At 35.9% G+C, this 14792-nt stretch overlaps 1 protein-coding gene across 6 annotated transcripts in view; it reads right to left on the reverse strand.

Moving 5' to 3' along the window:
- Nucleotides 1-903: 903 nt before the first annotated feature.
- LOC107757522 (rho guanine nucleotide exchange factor 28-like) overlaps nt 904-14792 on the reverse strand; it is an 86106-nt gene continuing 72217 nt past the window's right edge. For 4 of the 6 annotated variants that reach the window (XM_016575017.1, XM_016575014.1, XM_016575016.1 and 1 more), the window contains 2 exons: nt 9429-9759; nt 904-3375 (listed from right to left, as the gene is read on the reverse strand). In XM_016575017.1, the coding sequence (XP_016430503.1) occupies nt 3218-3375; nt 9429-9759 (489 nt within the window). In that variant the 3' untranslated portion in view covers nt 904-3217. Of the gene's footprint in view, nt 3376-7745; nt 8389-9428; nt 9760-14792 lie in introns of those variants that run through there. The other 2 variants (XM_016575013.1, XM_016575015.1) reach the window with 2 other exon arrangements.

Here is a 14792-nt window from a genome sequence, read left to right on the forward strand (position 1 = left end):
GCACTGAGGAAAACATCACATCTCAAACGCATTAAACAGCGCACGTAGCCTGTCTGTCAGCAGCACATGAGTCTGTCAGAGCACCTGACGGGACAAACCGCTTTAAACTAGACGTGTTAACTGTATCTTAGGAGTTATTTTAAAGCCCTTATTAAAAAGTGTCTTATGTTTAGAACAAATTGGATTATGCACTTTCCCCGCAGCAGCTAACTCTGTCTTCTGCTATTTCTCATTCAGATGCGCTCATTTCCAACTACTGAATGCCTATATATTGATATGAAAAGTATTGCTTCATATCATATCGTTAGTAAAAAAAAAATATATCGATATATCGTACAAACGCGATATACCGCCCAGCCCTAAATATGATGAAGAATATTCAGTTCCCCTCACTGATCTCTATATTATAAATTATAAATGATATTTATAGCCTATTATAGGTCACTGTTTCAGCCATGTTTCAAAACAATGTCACAACTCATAGCATCTAGAATTCAGAGACAAACAACAAGCAGGGCAGTGAAAAAAAAACGGTATCGAGATGCGTTTTTAAGTTGACAGCGTCCTAAAACAGTGCTCATGCACAAGACACTGCAAACGATGAAAAACAAAACAAATGAAACAAGTCAATGACATGTTTACATATAAAAACAAAGCTGCGCAAAAACATTAGTGCAGTAGAATGTGGGGTTTAAGTGAATAAAGAAAAAGCGTGCTGTATGTTGAAGTGACAGGAGAACAAGTTCACTTTCACCATTCATTTGCTATAATTTACAGATTTTAATTTTGTTTTAGTACACTATTATTGGATAAAACATGTTTCTGTATATAAGATAAAAATAAACAATTACAAAATAATGCTTTGGGGCCCATCAGTGTCTTGGTGGGCCCTTATGCTTTTTATATTGATTACTTTTGTGTCCTCTTGTGTCTCAAGATTAACACACCTGTCAAAGTAATATGTAGAATATGCACAGGAAAGGGGTTTCTTCTTTAAAAGCGCCATAGGTGGGATACTAGTTAATGGCTGTTATTTATTTGCTGGAATGACAGGTTTACAGTGGAACTCCTCCTAAAGTCATTACGGTGCCATGGGGAGGTGTTTTGTATGGTTGGCTAATGTCCCCACGCACTGATGCATTACTCAGCGGTGGTATATATTGACTTTGTTAGTTGCGAGTTGTGTACAAATAACCTTTAGAGGTCCCTAAATAATAGGGGGAAAGAAAAAAGAGAAATTGAGGTTTTGCTCTAATCACTCGGAATATGTAACAAATCAGAGATTCTAAAAATATCTGACAGTATGGTTTAAACAGAATAATTGTATGCAGTAGTATTTGCAGTGAGGCTTTTTCCCTATACAGACAATAGGTCAACTTTAAAAAGTTAGCCTTTAGGTGAGAATGTTCAAATTTACAAAGGTAAAAACAAACACATTTGCATAGTTTTTTTGACAAGCAGCACAAGTTTAATCTTGTACAACACTTTTACAGATTACTGAAAGACTGCACTGTATGGATTATTAATCAATTGGTTCTAACGTTTTGAATTGGCAAAATGATCATACTATTCACATTACTTGTGCAGCTAAATGCCTTTGTTGCAAAAATGGAAAGAACATTTCTAAATAGGTTTTGCATTTGCAATTTCAGTCTGATATATTCAGTCTTAAGAAGCCCTATTCTGAGAATCAAGCTTTAGTACCTGTACAATTCTGTAATTTATTTGTTACATTTGTATGACATAAGCGGTCACTGTGGAAAGGCCAACTTGACTAAGACTAAATCTCCAGTTTAATTATCTTAAAGTCAACATGAAATCAAAATGGCCGTAAGTAGATCTGCATTCAAAAATGCGTAGATACAAATGTACCGACAATGAATTTTAAATATCTAGTTGGAGTTGTGGTCTAGCAGTTATGTACATAAACACACCATTGTGAATATTAGATATCATAATGCCAATAAAATGGATGGAAATTGTTTAAAACAAGAAAAAACACAAAAGCTGATGTATGAACAGTTACTACATATAACACCTGATACACCCGTCTACATACAACAATTATACAAAACATGCTCTATGTACATAAAAATGATTCCTTAAAAATATCAACAATAAATAAGGTCTATGCATTGGAAGAAACAAAACACAAAGAATAGCAAGTGTTCTCATGCGCCGTGAAATCTGTTTTTCAATAGAATGATAAGCCATTAAAAAAGCAAATTCACATTGAATTCTTGTCACTTTAACTCAAGTACATATTAACAGCTAGTACTGGTCTGTAGTCGTTTCTTTTATAACAATTATGGCTTGAATTTGAATTGGGATTTTTTTAGTGTGACTGAAATGACAGCAGGCCTGAATTTATGCAATATGCAAAAATATAGCCCGCTTATGTATGACCAAAAAGTGTTGATAGTGTTGATCCACACAAACAACGAATAATGTAACCGACAACATTCAAAATGTGTGAACAAAGCCTTTAGGCCAGCACGGCAAAAAATGACCCAAAGTATCAAGAAATATTTTTGAATGCCAGTTTGTAATCTCAGTGCTGATGAGACTTTTTTTTTTAGACGTTTGCTGCACATGTGACATTATAGGTTTATGAGCACCAGTGAATCGGAACTATTTCAGAAGAGTAAAGCAGGACGCATATTACAAATTCTCCTCCATATGGACATGTGAAACCAGTTTCCAAATGTGAGCGATTGAATTTAATAGGTGACAATCTGATTCCTTACTCTAACACGCACACATACATGCATACATAACCCTGACTCATATAGTAGGCGGTGAATGCTTTTATAAACCAAATCATCGTTCATCTACTGAAAGAAAGGGTCAGTATTTTTGCATCCTGATGTGAACTGGCATGGACAGTTGGAGAAAAATACATTGTGCAGCAATGTGGGTGGGGGACTTTTGTATGTGTGTGACTAAACGTGTGCTGAAGCTGCCTAACCTGATTCTGTCATTGCAGGCTCCAGGCTATAAAGCAAAATACAGCCACTCAGACAAGCCCCATCTCACACACAGACCAAAGTGCGTGCTATGAAGTCTGGAGAATGTCACAGAAGGCCAAAAGTTTGATTAAAGATTAAAGAAAGAATCCAAAAACAAGGAGTGGGATCAGATCCTGGCCCAAATCTCAAATTGAAAATCCAAGTCCAAATGTTTTGTTTCAACACCAACCAAAGCTTGTTTGTTCATTTCAGAGATACACAATATTCTCCTCTCCATCAGTATCTCTGTTCTCTGTCTCCATGGTAACAAAGGGCTGGTTGACGAGCAGGACGTCGGCTTCATGAAGCCCTGCCGCTGTTACTCCGGCTGACCAAGATTCTTGGACATGACTGAGCTGACCCACATCTGTGAAGACAAGATCGGATGTTATTATTCATTGTGTCATCAATAGTCACCATACTTACATTATTCATCATTTTCTTCATGTTGATCCATCATTTTCTTTCTTCAGTGAAACACAATGTTTTGCATACAACTGTGGATTTTGGATGGTGGATGATATTTTATAATGCAAAGCTCCACAAAGGACAAAAAAAAGTACCATTAAAGTCACACAGAAGTGGTTTTGTGTGATACATTCCATGTCTTCTACTAGCTCTGTGAAATTTAAGTCATTATTCACTGATAAAGATAATTTTGAGACCATCTATTTTTCATTGTATGTAGAGCAGAAGCTCCTTTTGTGCTTGACCAAAGGAAATAATATGGGTCAAAATTTTTTTATTTGAGCAAACTATTATGTTCATTTTCATGTTACTACATTCATGTAAAAAAAAATCTAATCCACACAAGGGGTCCAGCTCAAATGCTATCACATGTCATTTACATTCATGTGATGTTGTGAATGAAGCTGATGAATCCCTCTCATTTAATTACCTGCTTCTCAACTATGACCCAATTTCGTTATCTCCATTCCGGATGTTTGTGTATGTGAGGTAATGTTGTTAGCTGAGCACTGTTTGAACAGTGAAGGTCAAACAGTGACTATTGTGAGGCTGTGGTCTTGACCTCTGACTGAACAGTTAAACAAAGCAGTGCTTGCTGATTTAACCAGCACTTCAATTAAGGCCTTCATATATAGGACAGGTAACATTCAAATTTATGCACTTCGATTAAAAAACAAATGTTCAGTTTGAAGGTACAGCAGACTGTGAGGAGATCTTTCAGTTTGTTGAGTGAATCATGACCATTGTGGACACAAAAATTTATTTAATTGAGTGCTGTCAAAATTAACGCGTTAACACATGCGTAGTGCTGGGCGGTATGACCAAAAATGAATATCACGGTATTTTTCAAAATTATACCGGTTTCACGGTACATGACGGTATTTTTTTTTTCATGCATGACCGGGTGTTAACCATATTTTCTACTGATTGAGAGAGGAAATACTGCAGTATATTGACTTAGAATGCCCTATTTTACTGTCATGATGAGTGAATATTGTAGAAAAATTCCACTCTAAATAGTGACGAAACACGACCCATATATAAGTGTTGGGCGGTATGAGCAAAAATTTATATCACGGTATTTTTCCAAATTATACCGGTTTCACGGTACATGACGGTATTTTTTTTTTCATTCATGACCGGGTGTTAACCATATTTTCTACTGATTGAGAGGAAATACTGCAGTATATTGACTTAGAATGCCCTATTTTACTGTCATGATGAGTGAATATTGTCAAAAAATACCACACTAAATAGTGGCTAAACACGACCCCTTTTAATACATGTTAATCATGAGTCACTCTCATTTATAATCGTGGCATCGTCTGATAAAATCAACATGTATCTACACTAAAGAGCGGCTATGCGGTTGTTTTGGCTATATTACTTTTTTGTCTCATGCAGCGCACTGTCTGCGTCTGAGTAACAAACTAAAAAAAACAACAAACAAAAAAGTGCATGTGATATTATCAGACGAACTACGCTCATATTTATAATTCCAAACAATCAGTAAGCGACAGGTGCTAGGAAACGCTGTTTTGTACTCATTTATTGACGAGTCGGCTGCGGTGCGGCCAACTGAATGCGCTGCTTCTCTGCCGCTCACTGCACAGAACAGACGCCGAGAGAGGTGACACTTCTCCAGGAAAGTTAGACCTCGCGTTCGCGGGACAGCACTGGCGAAATCTTCATCGAAAGGTTTATCCAAAAAAGTCGCTAGGTTTGTCAGTATGAATATTCTATGGAAATAGAACGCTAAAAGGGCCTTAAAGTTGCTAAATCTAGTGCTAAAGTCACGCTCGTGTGTGTGAGACGCGGGAGCTGATGGCAGGGGGCGGTGGATATTTGTGGCGGTCAATGTGGATATTGTGGATGAGTTCTTCTGTCATCACGTTCTATTAGTTCTACAGCTTCAGTTTCGGAACTTTCACGCTTAGTAACACATACAGCTGTGCCCTCACCACAGTGCAACAGTGAAAAGGGACCCCTTTCAAACAGTGTCACATTCCGAACTTTGTTTAAGTGACATACACCGGTATTGCGGTATTTTAAAAATTCATATCATAACAAAAATAAACACCGGTATTCGGTATGAACCGGTATACCGCCCAGCACTACGCATGCGATAAATTTTTTCAGATTAATACAAATATTTAACACAATTAGCGTAGGGGCAGAGCTAGTGTTAGCCACCCCACTCACAACTGCTGCTTCTGTCTCTTTTTTTCTTTACAAGAATTGTGTTTATTAAGACGCAGAACATGTTTACGACCACATCAAACAGGAGACTTTTCAGATGCGCACTCCAACTTCGCCTCAGCACCAGGCGCTAGTCAAACAAGTGCAGAAAAGGTACAGGTGACAAGGGAGCTTTAGTAGAACAACAGTGAACTGCAATCAGATGAGATGTTGTCAGGCCATATGTCAGTAAAAACTAATTTTCCTGTCCTGTCAGCCATTATACTGTGCTGGTAGCACATGCTCTTTAATTGCACGCACAAAAGCGGCGGCGTGTGCTGTAGCCTATATCATTTCATATTAAAGTGCAAAAGAAACAACAAGCATGCAATATTGTAGTTATGTTATCAGTTAAGTCATGAAGTTACCAAAAAGGCGATTCAAGCCGCCTTAAAACCATGATGTATGTAAGTATTTGTTATAAATGAGTCAGATTTAAGAACTGATGTCTCTGAAATGCAGTGGTTTTCAAAACTGTTCTGGAGCAGCCCAGCACTGTCTCCCTCATCTAACACCCGATTCAACTCGTCAGCTTATTAGTAGAGACTTTAAGACCTGAAGTGAGTCAGAAAAGGTAGAGAGTTGTGAGAAAATACGATGCGTGTCAGATCCAAAATTAAGCAGCCAAATTAACCTAATAACCCAGCTGCTGTGATGTCTGTTAATCAAAGAACAAAATAAAAAAAAGGGGTAGCACATGCTCTTTAATTGCACGCACAAAAGCGGCGGCGTGTGCTGTAGCCTATATCATTTCATATTAAAGTGCAAAAGAAACAACAAGCATGCAATATTGTAGTTATGTTATCAGTTAAGTCATGAAGTTACCAAAAAGGCGATTCAAGCTGCCTTAAAACCATGATGTATGTAAGTATTTGTTATAAATGAGTCAGATTTAAGAACTGTGATGTCTCTGAAATGCAGTGGTTTTCAAAACTGTTCTGGAGCAGCCCAGCACTGTCTCCCTCATCTAACACCCGATTCAACTCGTCAGCTTATTAGTAGAGACTTTAAGACCTGAAGTGAGTCAGAAAAGGTAGAGAGTTGTGAGAAAATACGATGCGTGTCAGATCCAAAATTAAGCAGCCAAATTAACCTAATAACCCAGCTGATGTGATGTCTGTTAATCAAAGAACCAATTCTATACACACATCAGTAGTATTGGTATCAGTTATACTTGCCTTCAGTCATAAAAAAGATGCTATTATATTAAATATTACAAATATACTGTCTTTATGTTGTTTCTACATTAATTTGAAGATAGGATGTGAAATTATTGCAATAAAAAAGTTTATTTAAAAACTTTAATGTTAGGTGGGATTAATCGCGATTAATTTCAGGGGGGGGAAAATTAGTGAAAAATTATGCGATTAGTTTTTTTATTTTTATTAACTGACAGCACTAATTTAATTATGACCTTCACCTGTGTTTAACTCTACAGAAGGTCTACTCCTTTGTTCACGTATCGGTTTAAGCATGTGCATGTCTCATTAGCATAATCTTTTTTGACCCTAGACGTTTTAGGATTTACTTAAATTAATTATTATTGTTTTTGGAAAAAATTATCTTATGGTCACCAGGGTTCCATTTATTTGGTCAAAAATACATTTAAAACCAAAATATTGTGAAATATTATTAAAATTTAATATAACTTGTTTCCAATTTCAATATATTCTAAAATGTAATTTATTCTTGTTACGGCAAAGCTGAATTTTCAGCAGCCACTAGTCCAGTCTTTAGTGTCACATGATCCTTCAGAAATTATTCTAATATTCGGATTTGCTGCTCAAGAAACATTTATTATTATTATTATTATCAATGTTGGCAAACGGTTGTGCTGCTTAATATGTTGATGAAACTGTAAAACATTTTCTTTTCAGGATTATTTGATTAGTAGAAAGTTCAAAAGATTTATTTGAAATACAAATTTCTATAACATTATTAATGTCTTTGCTGTCACTTTTGATCAAGTATAAAGTATAAAGAATAAATTTAGTATAAATAAATAAATACATAAAATTTAGAAACATGTAACTACCAGCACATACTAACTAAGCCATGCTAAACAGCCCTTAAGTGCAGTGTTATGGAGTTTTCCTGTAGAAAGCAGGGAATTCTAGGTAAACAAATGTAGCAAATGTGCATTGTGGGTATGGTATATATGGTAAAAAAAGACCCTATAGATGATGACATTAGCTAGGAAGTGGGACCCTAATCTAGCTAAACATGTACCCTTGTGCACGCTCTGTCAATATTGAGAGAGGGTTAATGAGGTGATCAATATATACACAGGATAGAACCTTTAAAGCAAGTAAAAAACAAGATGTATTGTTTACTGTAATATCCACCTGTAAAAACTTGCATTTCACGTCTGTGTTCAACAAGTACCTTCTGACATTACAGAGATAAAGTGTATGTGTGAGAGAGACAATTCATAATGTTAAACAGACAACTCAGACACCTCATGTGTAAAAAACAGATGAATAGGTTTCAGTCCCTCTCATCCCCCTCCCCTCCCTCGTAAGATGACAGGCCACTCTGTAATGAGTTTGGCAAAGATTTTTTAGATCAATGTTCCAATCAGTCTCCCGTAGCTGGAGGCCCTTGATTCACACGCCACTGTCCCCCCGACAGTCAATAGACAGAGGTGTAATTGATCGCTGAGACAGATGTGTATCTGTGTGTGATAGAGTGAGGATGAATCTTTGTTATTAAACACAGATTAACAACACAAAGAGAGCAAATCGACCTTCACTGCTGCAACACAAGATTTAGTAACGATTCGCAAGTTGATGCGATGAAATCAAATCTTTCTTTTGCTTCAATGGCATAGTTAAGGGCCAAAGATATACAAAAAAAAGTCCAGCTTGACTTTCTGCTATGTTGTTAACTATGGGCAGCTATAAAATAACAGAAATGTTCCAATCATTCTCTAATTCTGCAACACCTTTTATATTGCGGTATATCCGTGACATGATTGAAAACTATAGCACATACTCCAAAGTGTGTTGCACTTTGGACACTTCTTGCATGAAGAGCTTGGTTGATTATAATGGGAGCTATTTGTTTGGATGTGTCACCATGTGCCTGGTGCAGTTAACTATAGGTTGTTTACAGTTGCTTATTAATGTCAAAACAGGTATTTCAACAGGCTCATCCAATTATTTGTAATGTATGACTTTTTTGAGTCTGGTTTTTAACTCAAGTGTTACGTAATGAGGCTATATTCACATTGAGCCAGACATCATCAGTTTATATTCTTACCCTTTGGTTTGAGTCATAATATATTATGAAAATATTACTGAAAATATATTATGGTTTACACAAAAATATTAAGCAGCACAACTGTTTTCAACACTGATAATAATAAATGTTTCTTCAGCAGCAAATCAGCATATTAGAAGGATTTCTGAAGGATCATGTGACACTGAAGACTGGAGTAATGACTGCTGGAAATTCAGCTTTGCCATCACAGGAATAAATTACATTTTAAAATATATTAATATAGAAAACCGTTATTTTAAATTGTAAAAATATTTCACAATATTACGATTTTTTTTAACTTTTTGATCAAATAAATGCATATAATTATTATTTTTAGGAGTGGGGAAAGTGCAGCATAAATGAAAAAAAAAAAACTACTCGCAATGTGACGTAAGACTCTTCATTCTGCTCTACTGTCAACACGGTAATTAGTGACTGCAGTAAAAACATTACCATTGTTTGGGATATCTGTTAGACTTCTCCGAGGGGTCGAGTACATTGTTCCTCCAGTCCAGCTCTCATGCCCTGCAGGACCATCGGATAATCCAGCAGAGCTCTGTCTTTGGTTGGATCGTGCCAGGAGTGAATTGAGACTGTTCTGAGCACTGGGAGAATCCGAGTATCCTATAGATCCTGAGTGCAGGTGAACAGTCTGATGATGACAGTGTGGATGATGTTGAAGGTGGATGTGCCTGTTGTTCAGAGAGGGAGACATAAACGCTGCCTCGTTCACAAAAATGGATCCATGCGCATCCTGACCACCCAGGTGATGGTGACCAGCGTCCTGAAAGACAGACATGCGCATCACTCACATATAACTACAATATGTACAAAACATCTTATCTATAAACAATGCAATCATGGTACATACTGTTGCACCTCATTCAAATGATATAATAAAAGTGATGTCCAGATGGAAGAAAGGTCTGTTTAGCACCTTGTGTGTTTTCTGTGAAGCTTTGCAGCTTCAGATTATGTGTAATGACACGCAACTTTACCCCACCTTTTAAAGTCATGATGTAGAACATATGTGACCCTGGAGCACAAAACCAGTCTTAAGTCGCTGGGGTATATTTGTAGCAGTAGCCAAAAATACATTGTATGGGTCAAAATTACTGATTTTTCTTTTATGCCAAAAATCATTAGGATATTAAGTAAGATCATGTTCCATGAAGATATTTTGTAAATTTCCTACCGTAAATATATTAAAACTTAATTTTTGATTTGTAATATGCATTGCTAAGAACTTCATTTGGACAACTTTAAAGGCGATTTTCTTAATATTTTACACCCTCAGATTCCAGATTTTCAAATAGTTGTATCTCTGCCCAATATTGCCCTTTCCTAACAAACCATACATCAATGGAAAGCTTATTTATTCAGCTTTCAGATGATGTATAAATCTCAATTTCTAAAAATTGACCCTTATGACTGGTTTTGTGGTCCAGGGTCACATATAGAAGTAGTAAACTTACATAAGCTGTTTAATCCTGAGAGTTAGTTTGAAAAACAATAACAAATAAAATCAACAAAGAGAATATGTTGGGGGAAAAAATAGCAAAAGTATAGAAAGAGGCCTCTTTTTTAATGTATCTAAAATTAAATTATAATGCAATCAGGGAACATAAAAGTAAAAAAAAAAAGCTCTCTGCCATTTTAGTCAGCCATGATATTAAATTAAGCTTTAATTTCCATGTTACCTCTATTAGCACCAACTGTATTATTTTAATAACCTCCACATGACATAATTTGGTAATTCAAAGGCCTTTCTTTTTTTCTCATAGTTTTGTTTTGTGTGTACTTCATTTGATCACATTTAGAAACAACTGCTTCACCTTAGAAAATTGACAGCAGAGCCTACAGTATGATATGGTGTACAGTACCTCTTCACCTCTCTTCCTGCACTTTTCCTCATTCATTAAGCTGGCTGCATGTGAATTAAACGCCAGACTCAATCATTGACCCACAAGCTCAAAATCACCATTCTGTGCTAATCAGCCCTCACAAGCAATACAATGAATAAAACCTGGGCCTGAGGCGGATCTATTTTATATGGTTCATGTGTGTGGGAGAGTCTTAAAGGCAGACACAGAAATATACTCCCCAAAAGGTCACATCTTAGATGGTGGATACACACTCTCAAGCTATTTAAAGTCATGATTTCATGAATGCCATTCTGAGGGGGAATTCATGCAATAGCGATAACAATAAAAGGCTTTGGAAAAGGATTTTACCTCTCAGACTGATGCTGTGTTCATAAGATGTCTAAATGCAGAGTGCTGCTACAACCAGCCTCCATACAGCACTGTAAATGAAAGCATCCTGATGCAAATGGTTTCTCACAAACATCAGTAAGACGACATTGCGATGTATTTTTATGTACATAAGAAGTCTCTTATGCACACCAAAGCTGCATGTATTTTATCAAAAATACAATAAAAGAACATCATTAATTTTAAATAGAACTCTTTTGTAACATTAAAAATAACTTTCACTTTCAATCAATTTAATGCATCCTTGCTGAATAAAAAATAATAATAATAATCTTACAGTGAAAAAGCATATTGGCCTCCACCTCTGTATTTTTCATTATCAATTAATAAAAGTAAATAAAACTAGGAAACTGCATAACTTCTCATTTATATAAGTGAGTCAAACACTAAATAGACCAAATGTATTGTTTTGTAGACTTGATCAGACTTTATGAGTTGTGCAACACAATATTACAGCCATGTAGCACTTTGTTACACTACTACTTGTTGAAAAAAATAAAATAAAAATAGCTTGCTACTGTAAAAACTACACTGTTTCGAAAACACTTGAACTACTGTCACACCAGTGAACAAAGTAGTTTTAGTTACTCCCCAGTGCTGTGTTTTTGTATCTAGTGAAAACACTCCAGAGCAGAGAGCCATCAGATGGACACTACTGCCCTACATCTCGCCCTTGCACTCGTCAACTTTCTGATCATTCTGATCAAACTACACGAACAAATGAAACATCACTTCCCTGACCTGCAGAATGAAGCACACAGAGCTGTTTTTAATTATGTTGCCTTGGTAGGGGCTTTTCTATTATCATTAATCTTTAGCTTGTTTATTAGCACACAGTAAAAAGGGCTGAAGCTAAGACTGCCTCACACGGCCAAAGACTGATGAGGCATGAATTGCTCTCCTTATCCCAGGTAATGAATCAGAGGCTTAGCTGTGTGTGAACAACAGACGTTTGACCGCAACTGAATCCTCCCTGTGTACAAGAGGTCGAAGGAAAGAAATGCTTTCTTCCTAAGTGGCCTGCCACACCTGATTTGACTCTGCCTGATAAAACAACATTGGCTTTGGACCTTATAAATTCCATTGAGTTTGGGTTTCTGCCGTGGTCTTATTTATTTGTAAAGGCATGTATGGGAGGACTGGTAACTGAATTTAATCCAATAATCCAAAACACTGTTCAACTCAAAGACAAGAAGAGAGAAAGAGAGAAATATGCATGCTAAGAAACAATAAGAGCAACCTGAAGAAATAGGGATGCTCATTACCACTCATTTTCATTTAGATTTTTTTTTAAAGAAATTAATACTTTCATTCAGCAAGGATTCATTAAATGGATCAAACATGACACTAAAAAAAAGTCACAAAACATTTCTGTGAAAATGCTTTCTACTCTAAGAATCCTGAAAAAAGTATTACCGTTTCCACTAAAATATTAAGCAGCACAACTGCTTTCAGCATTGATAATAATAAGAAATGTCTCTTGAGCACCAAATCAGCATTTTAATGATTTCTGAAGGATCATGTGACACTGAAGACTGGAGTAATGATGCTGAAAATTCAGCTTTGTTAGCACAAAAAAATTTTTTAAATAGAAAACAATTGAAATTCTAATAATATTTCACAATGTAACTGTTTTACTGTATTGTTGATCAAATAAATGCAGCCTTGGTTAGAATAAAAAAATAAAAAATAAAAAAAAGCTTCTTTCAAAAACATTTTTAAAAATCTTGCTGCCCCCAGATTTTTGAATAGTAGTGTATATAATATTTTAATTTTCTCTGGGTGGACAGATCGATGCTTCAACAATGATCTGTCCATCCAGAGAGAAGAGAGACAAAAGAGTGAGAAAGAGAGAAAGAGACAGAAATATACAAAACAGGTGAAATATGTGAGGAACAGCAAAAAGAACAACAAAATGAGACGGAAGGGAATTACAAGACAAAAAAAGCAAATGGGATCAAGAAAAACAGAAAAAATATATAGCTTCTCTTTTTTGAATTCCTAACTGACAGTTTTGTTCCATCTTCAAAGTCAAATGAGAGCGGATTTGGGAGAGCTTTCCTCTGACATCACTATCTGGGTGTTTTGGCAACAGAGTAAAGGAGGGATGAGGAAAGAGCAGATGAGCAAAGAAATATTTCAGCGTTTAGAAGACAGCTGCGTCTCCAGACTCACGCTGTGCACGAAGGCTTTTATGAAATACCCACAGCTCACAGCTATAGCTTTTAGGAATATTTCAAACATACACAAACAGATACGGAGAACATGCATATACACGCATATGAACAAACAGGAAGAAACTACAAAGTCCCAAAAGCAAAACAAAAGCACCTTTGGTGCCACTAGTGGCAGTCCATCACAGGAGGCAAGACAGCCTCAGTTTCCTCACAAATTATTCTAAATAAACCTACCTATTAAACCTATTAAAACTACTTTTAATCAATCTCTAACTAATGTGTATAACTCAAACGCATAAAGATGTATTTTTAAATAGATTCTTCTTTCATATGTGGTAGTCTAAGCAAGTTCAAATCATTGTACGAGAGCCAGAGAAGGCTGACAGCCAAAAGTCTTCTCTGATGTATAAACTGACCAATCAGAATATGAATGTGCAAATTACAACAAATTTCTTTCAAAAATGTGGCTTAAAAGGCAGAAGGAGAACTAAAATTTGTCTCCTTACAGATAAATGAGCAATCTTAACTAATGCATTCATTAGAGGTTGCTTCTAAAAAACATAGATTGCACTGCATGATTTAATCCATTCATATGAAGTGGTTGGCTGGTGTTCAAAAAATGATCATTGTTAAAGATATAGTACACAATAAAGGAATCTTTGTTTCAGTTTTAATTGGAAATGAACAAAATACTATTATTCAGCCAGGAAATACAAAAATCTGTTCAAAATCACACTCTTGTCTTACCCAGAGTCATTACGGCCTACAAAAACGGTTGATATTCTGAGCTGTCGGGTTCAGTTCAAGTTTGTCATTCCACCTTCATTTTCACAGGTAAATACAAGTAAACCTCAAACCATTAGATTCATTTTCTCATAAGAGAAGTTCCAAAGGTCAACTGACGTAAAAAAAAATTTTCCTTAGCAAGTAACATGAAAATTGTAATTGATTAAATTGTTTTTTGCTAATGTGCTTAAGTCTGATGTCACACACCACCGTTTCCAGATTCAAAAACTCTATGAGAACCTAAAAGCAAACAACAAACTGTTAATTTACACTCATGGTGTATATCATGATCCTAACCTTTATCTTAATAGCGACATCTCAGTTGACCAGGTGTCAAGAGTATTTAAAATCTTAGCTATGTGTGCTATAAATAAATAGTGCTCATAAACGGCTGTTGAGATTCTCAAATGAATTCTCAATTGAAACAAAGTTGAGACTTGTACCCGCAAACAGTATTTGATATGTCACGATTTAACAAGCGGATTGCTTTGATTGTTTCATGTGAGTGACAGGTTACAGGAGGGGAGGGATTGAAATTTGTCTGGCCATTGGACAACCTTTTTTTTTTTTTTTTTTTTTTT

The sequence above is a fragment of the Sinocyclocheilus rhinocerous genome, unplaced genomic scaffold (genome assembly GCF_001515625.1).
Source record: "Sinocyclocheilus rhinocerous isolate Xijiao unplaced genomic scaffold, SAMN03320098_v1.1 scaffold984, whole genome shotgun sequence".
In the NCBI taxonomy this organism is placed as follows: Eukaryota; Metazoa; Chordata; class Actinopteri; order Cypriniformes; family Cyprinidae; genus Sinocyclocheilus; species Sinocyclocheilus rhinocerous.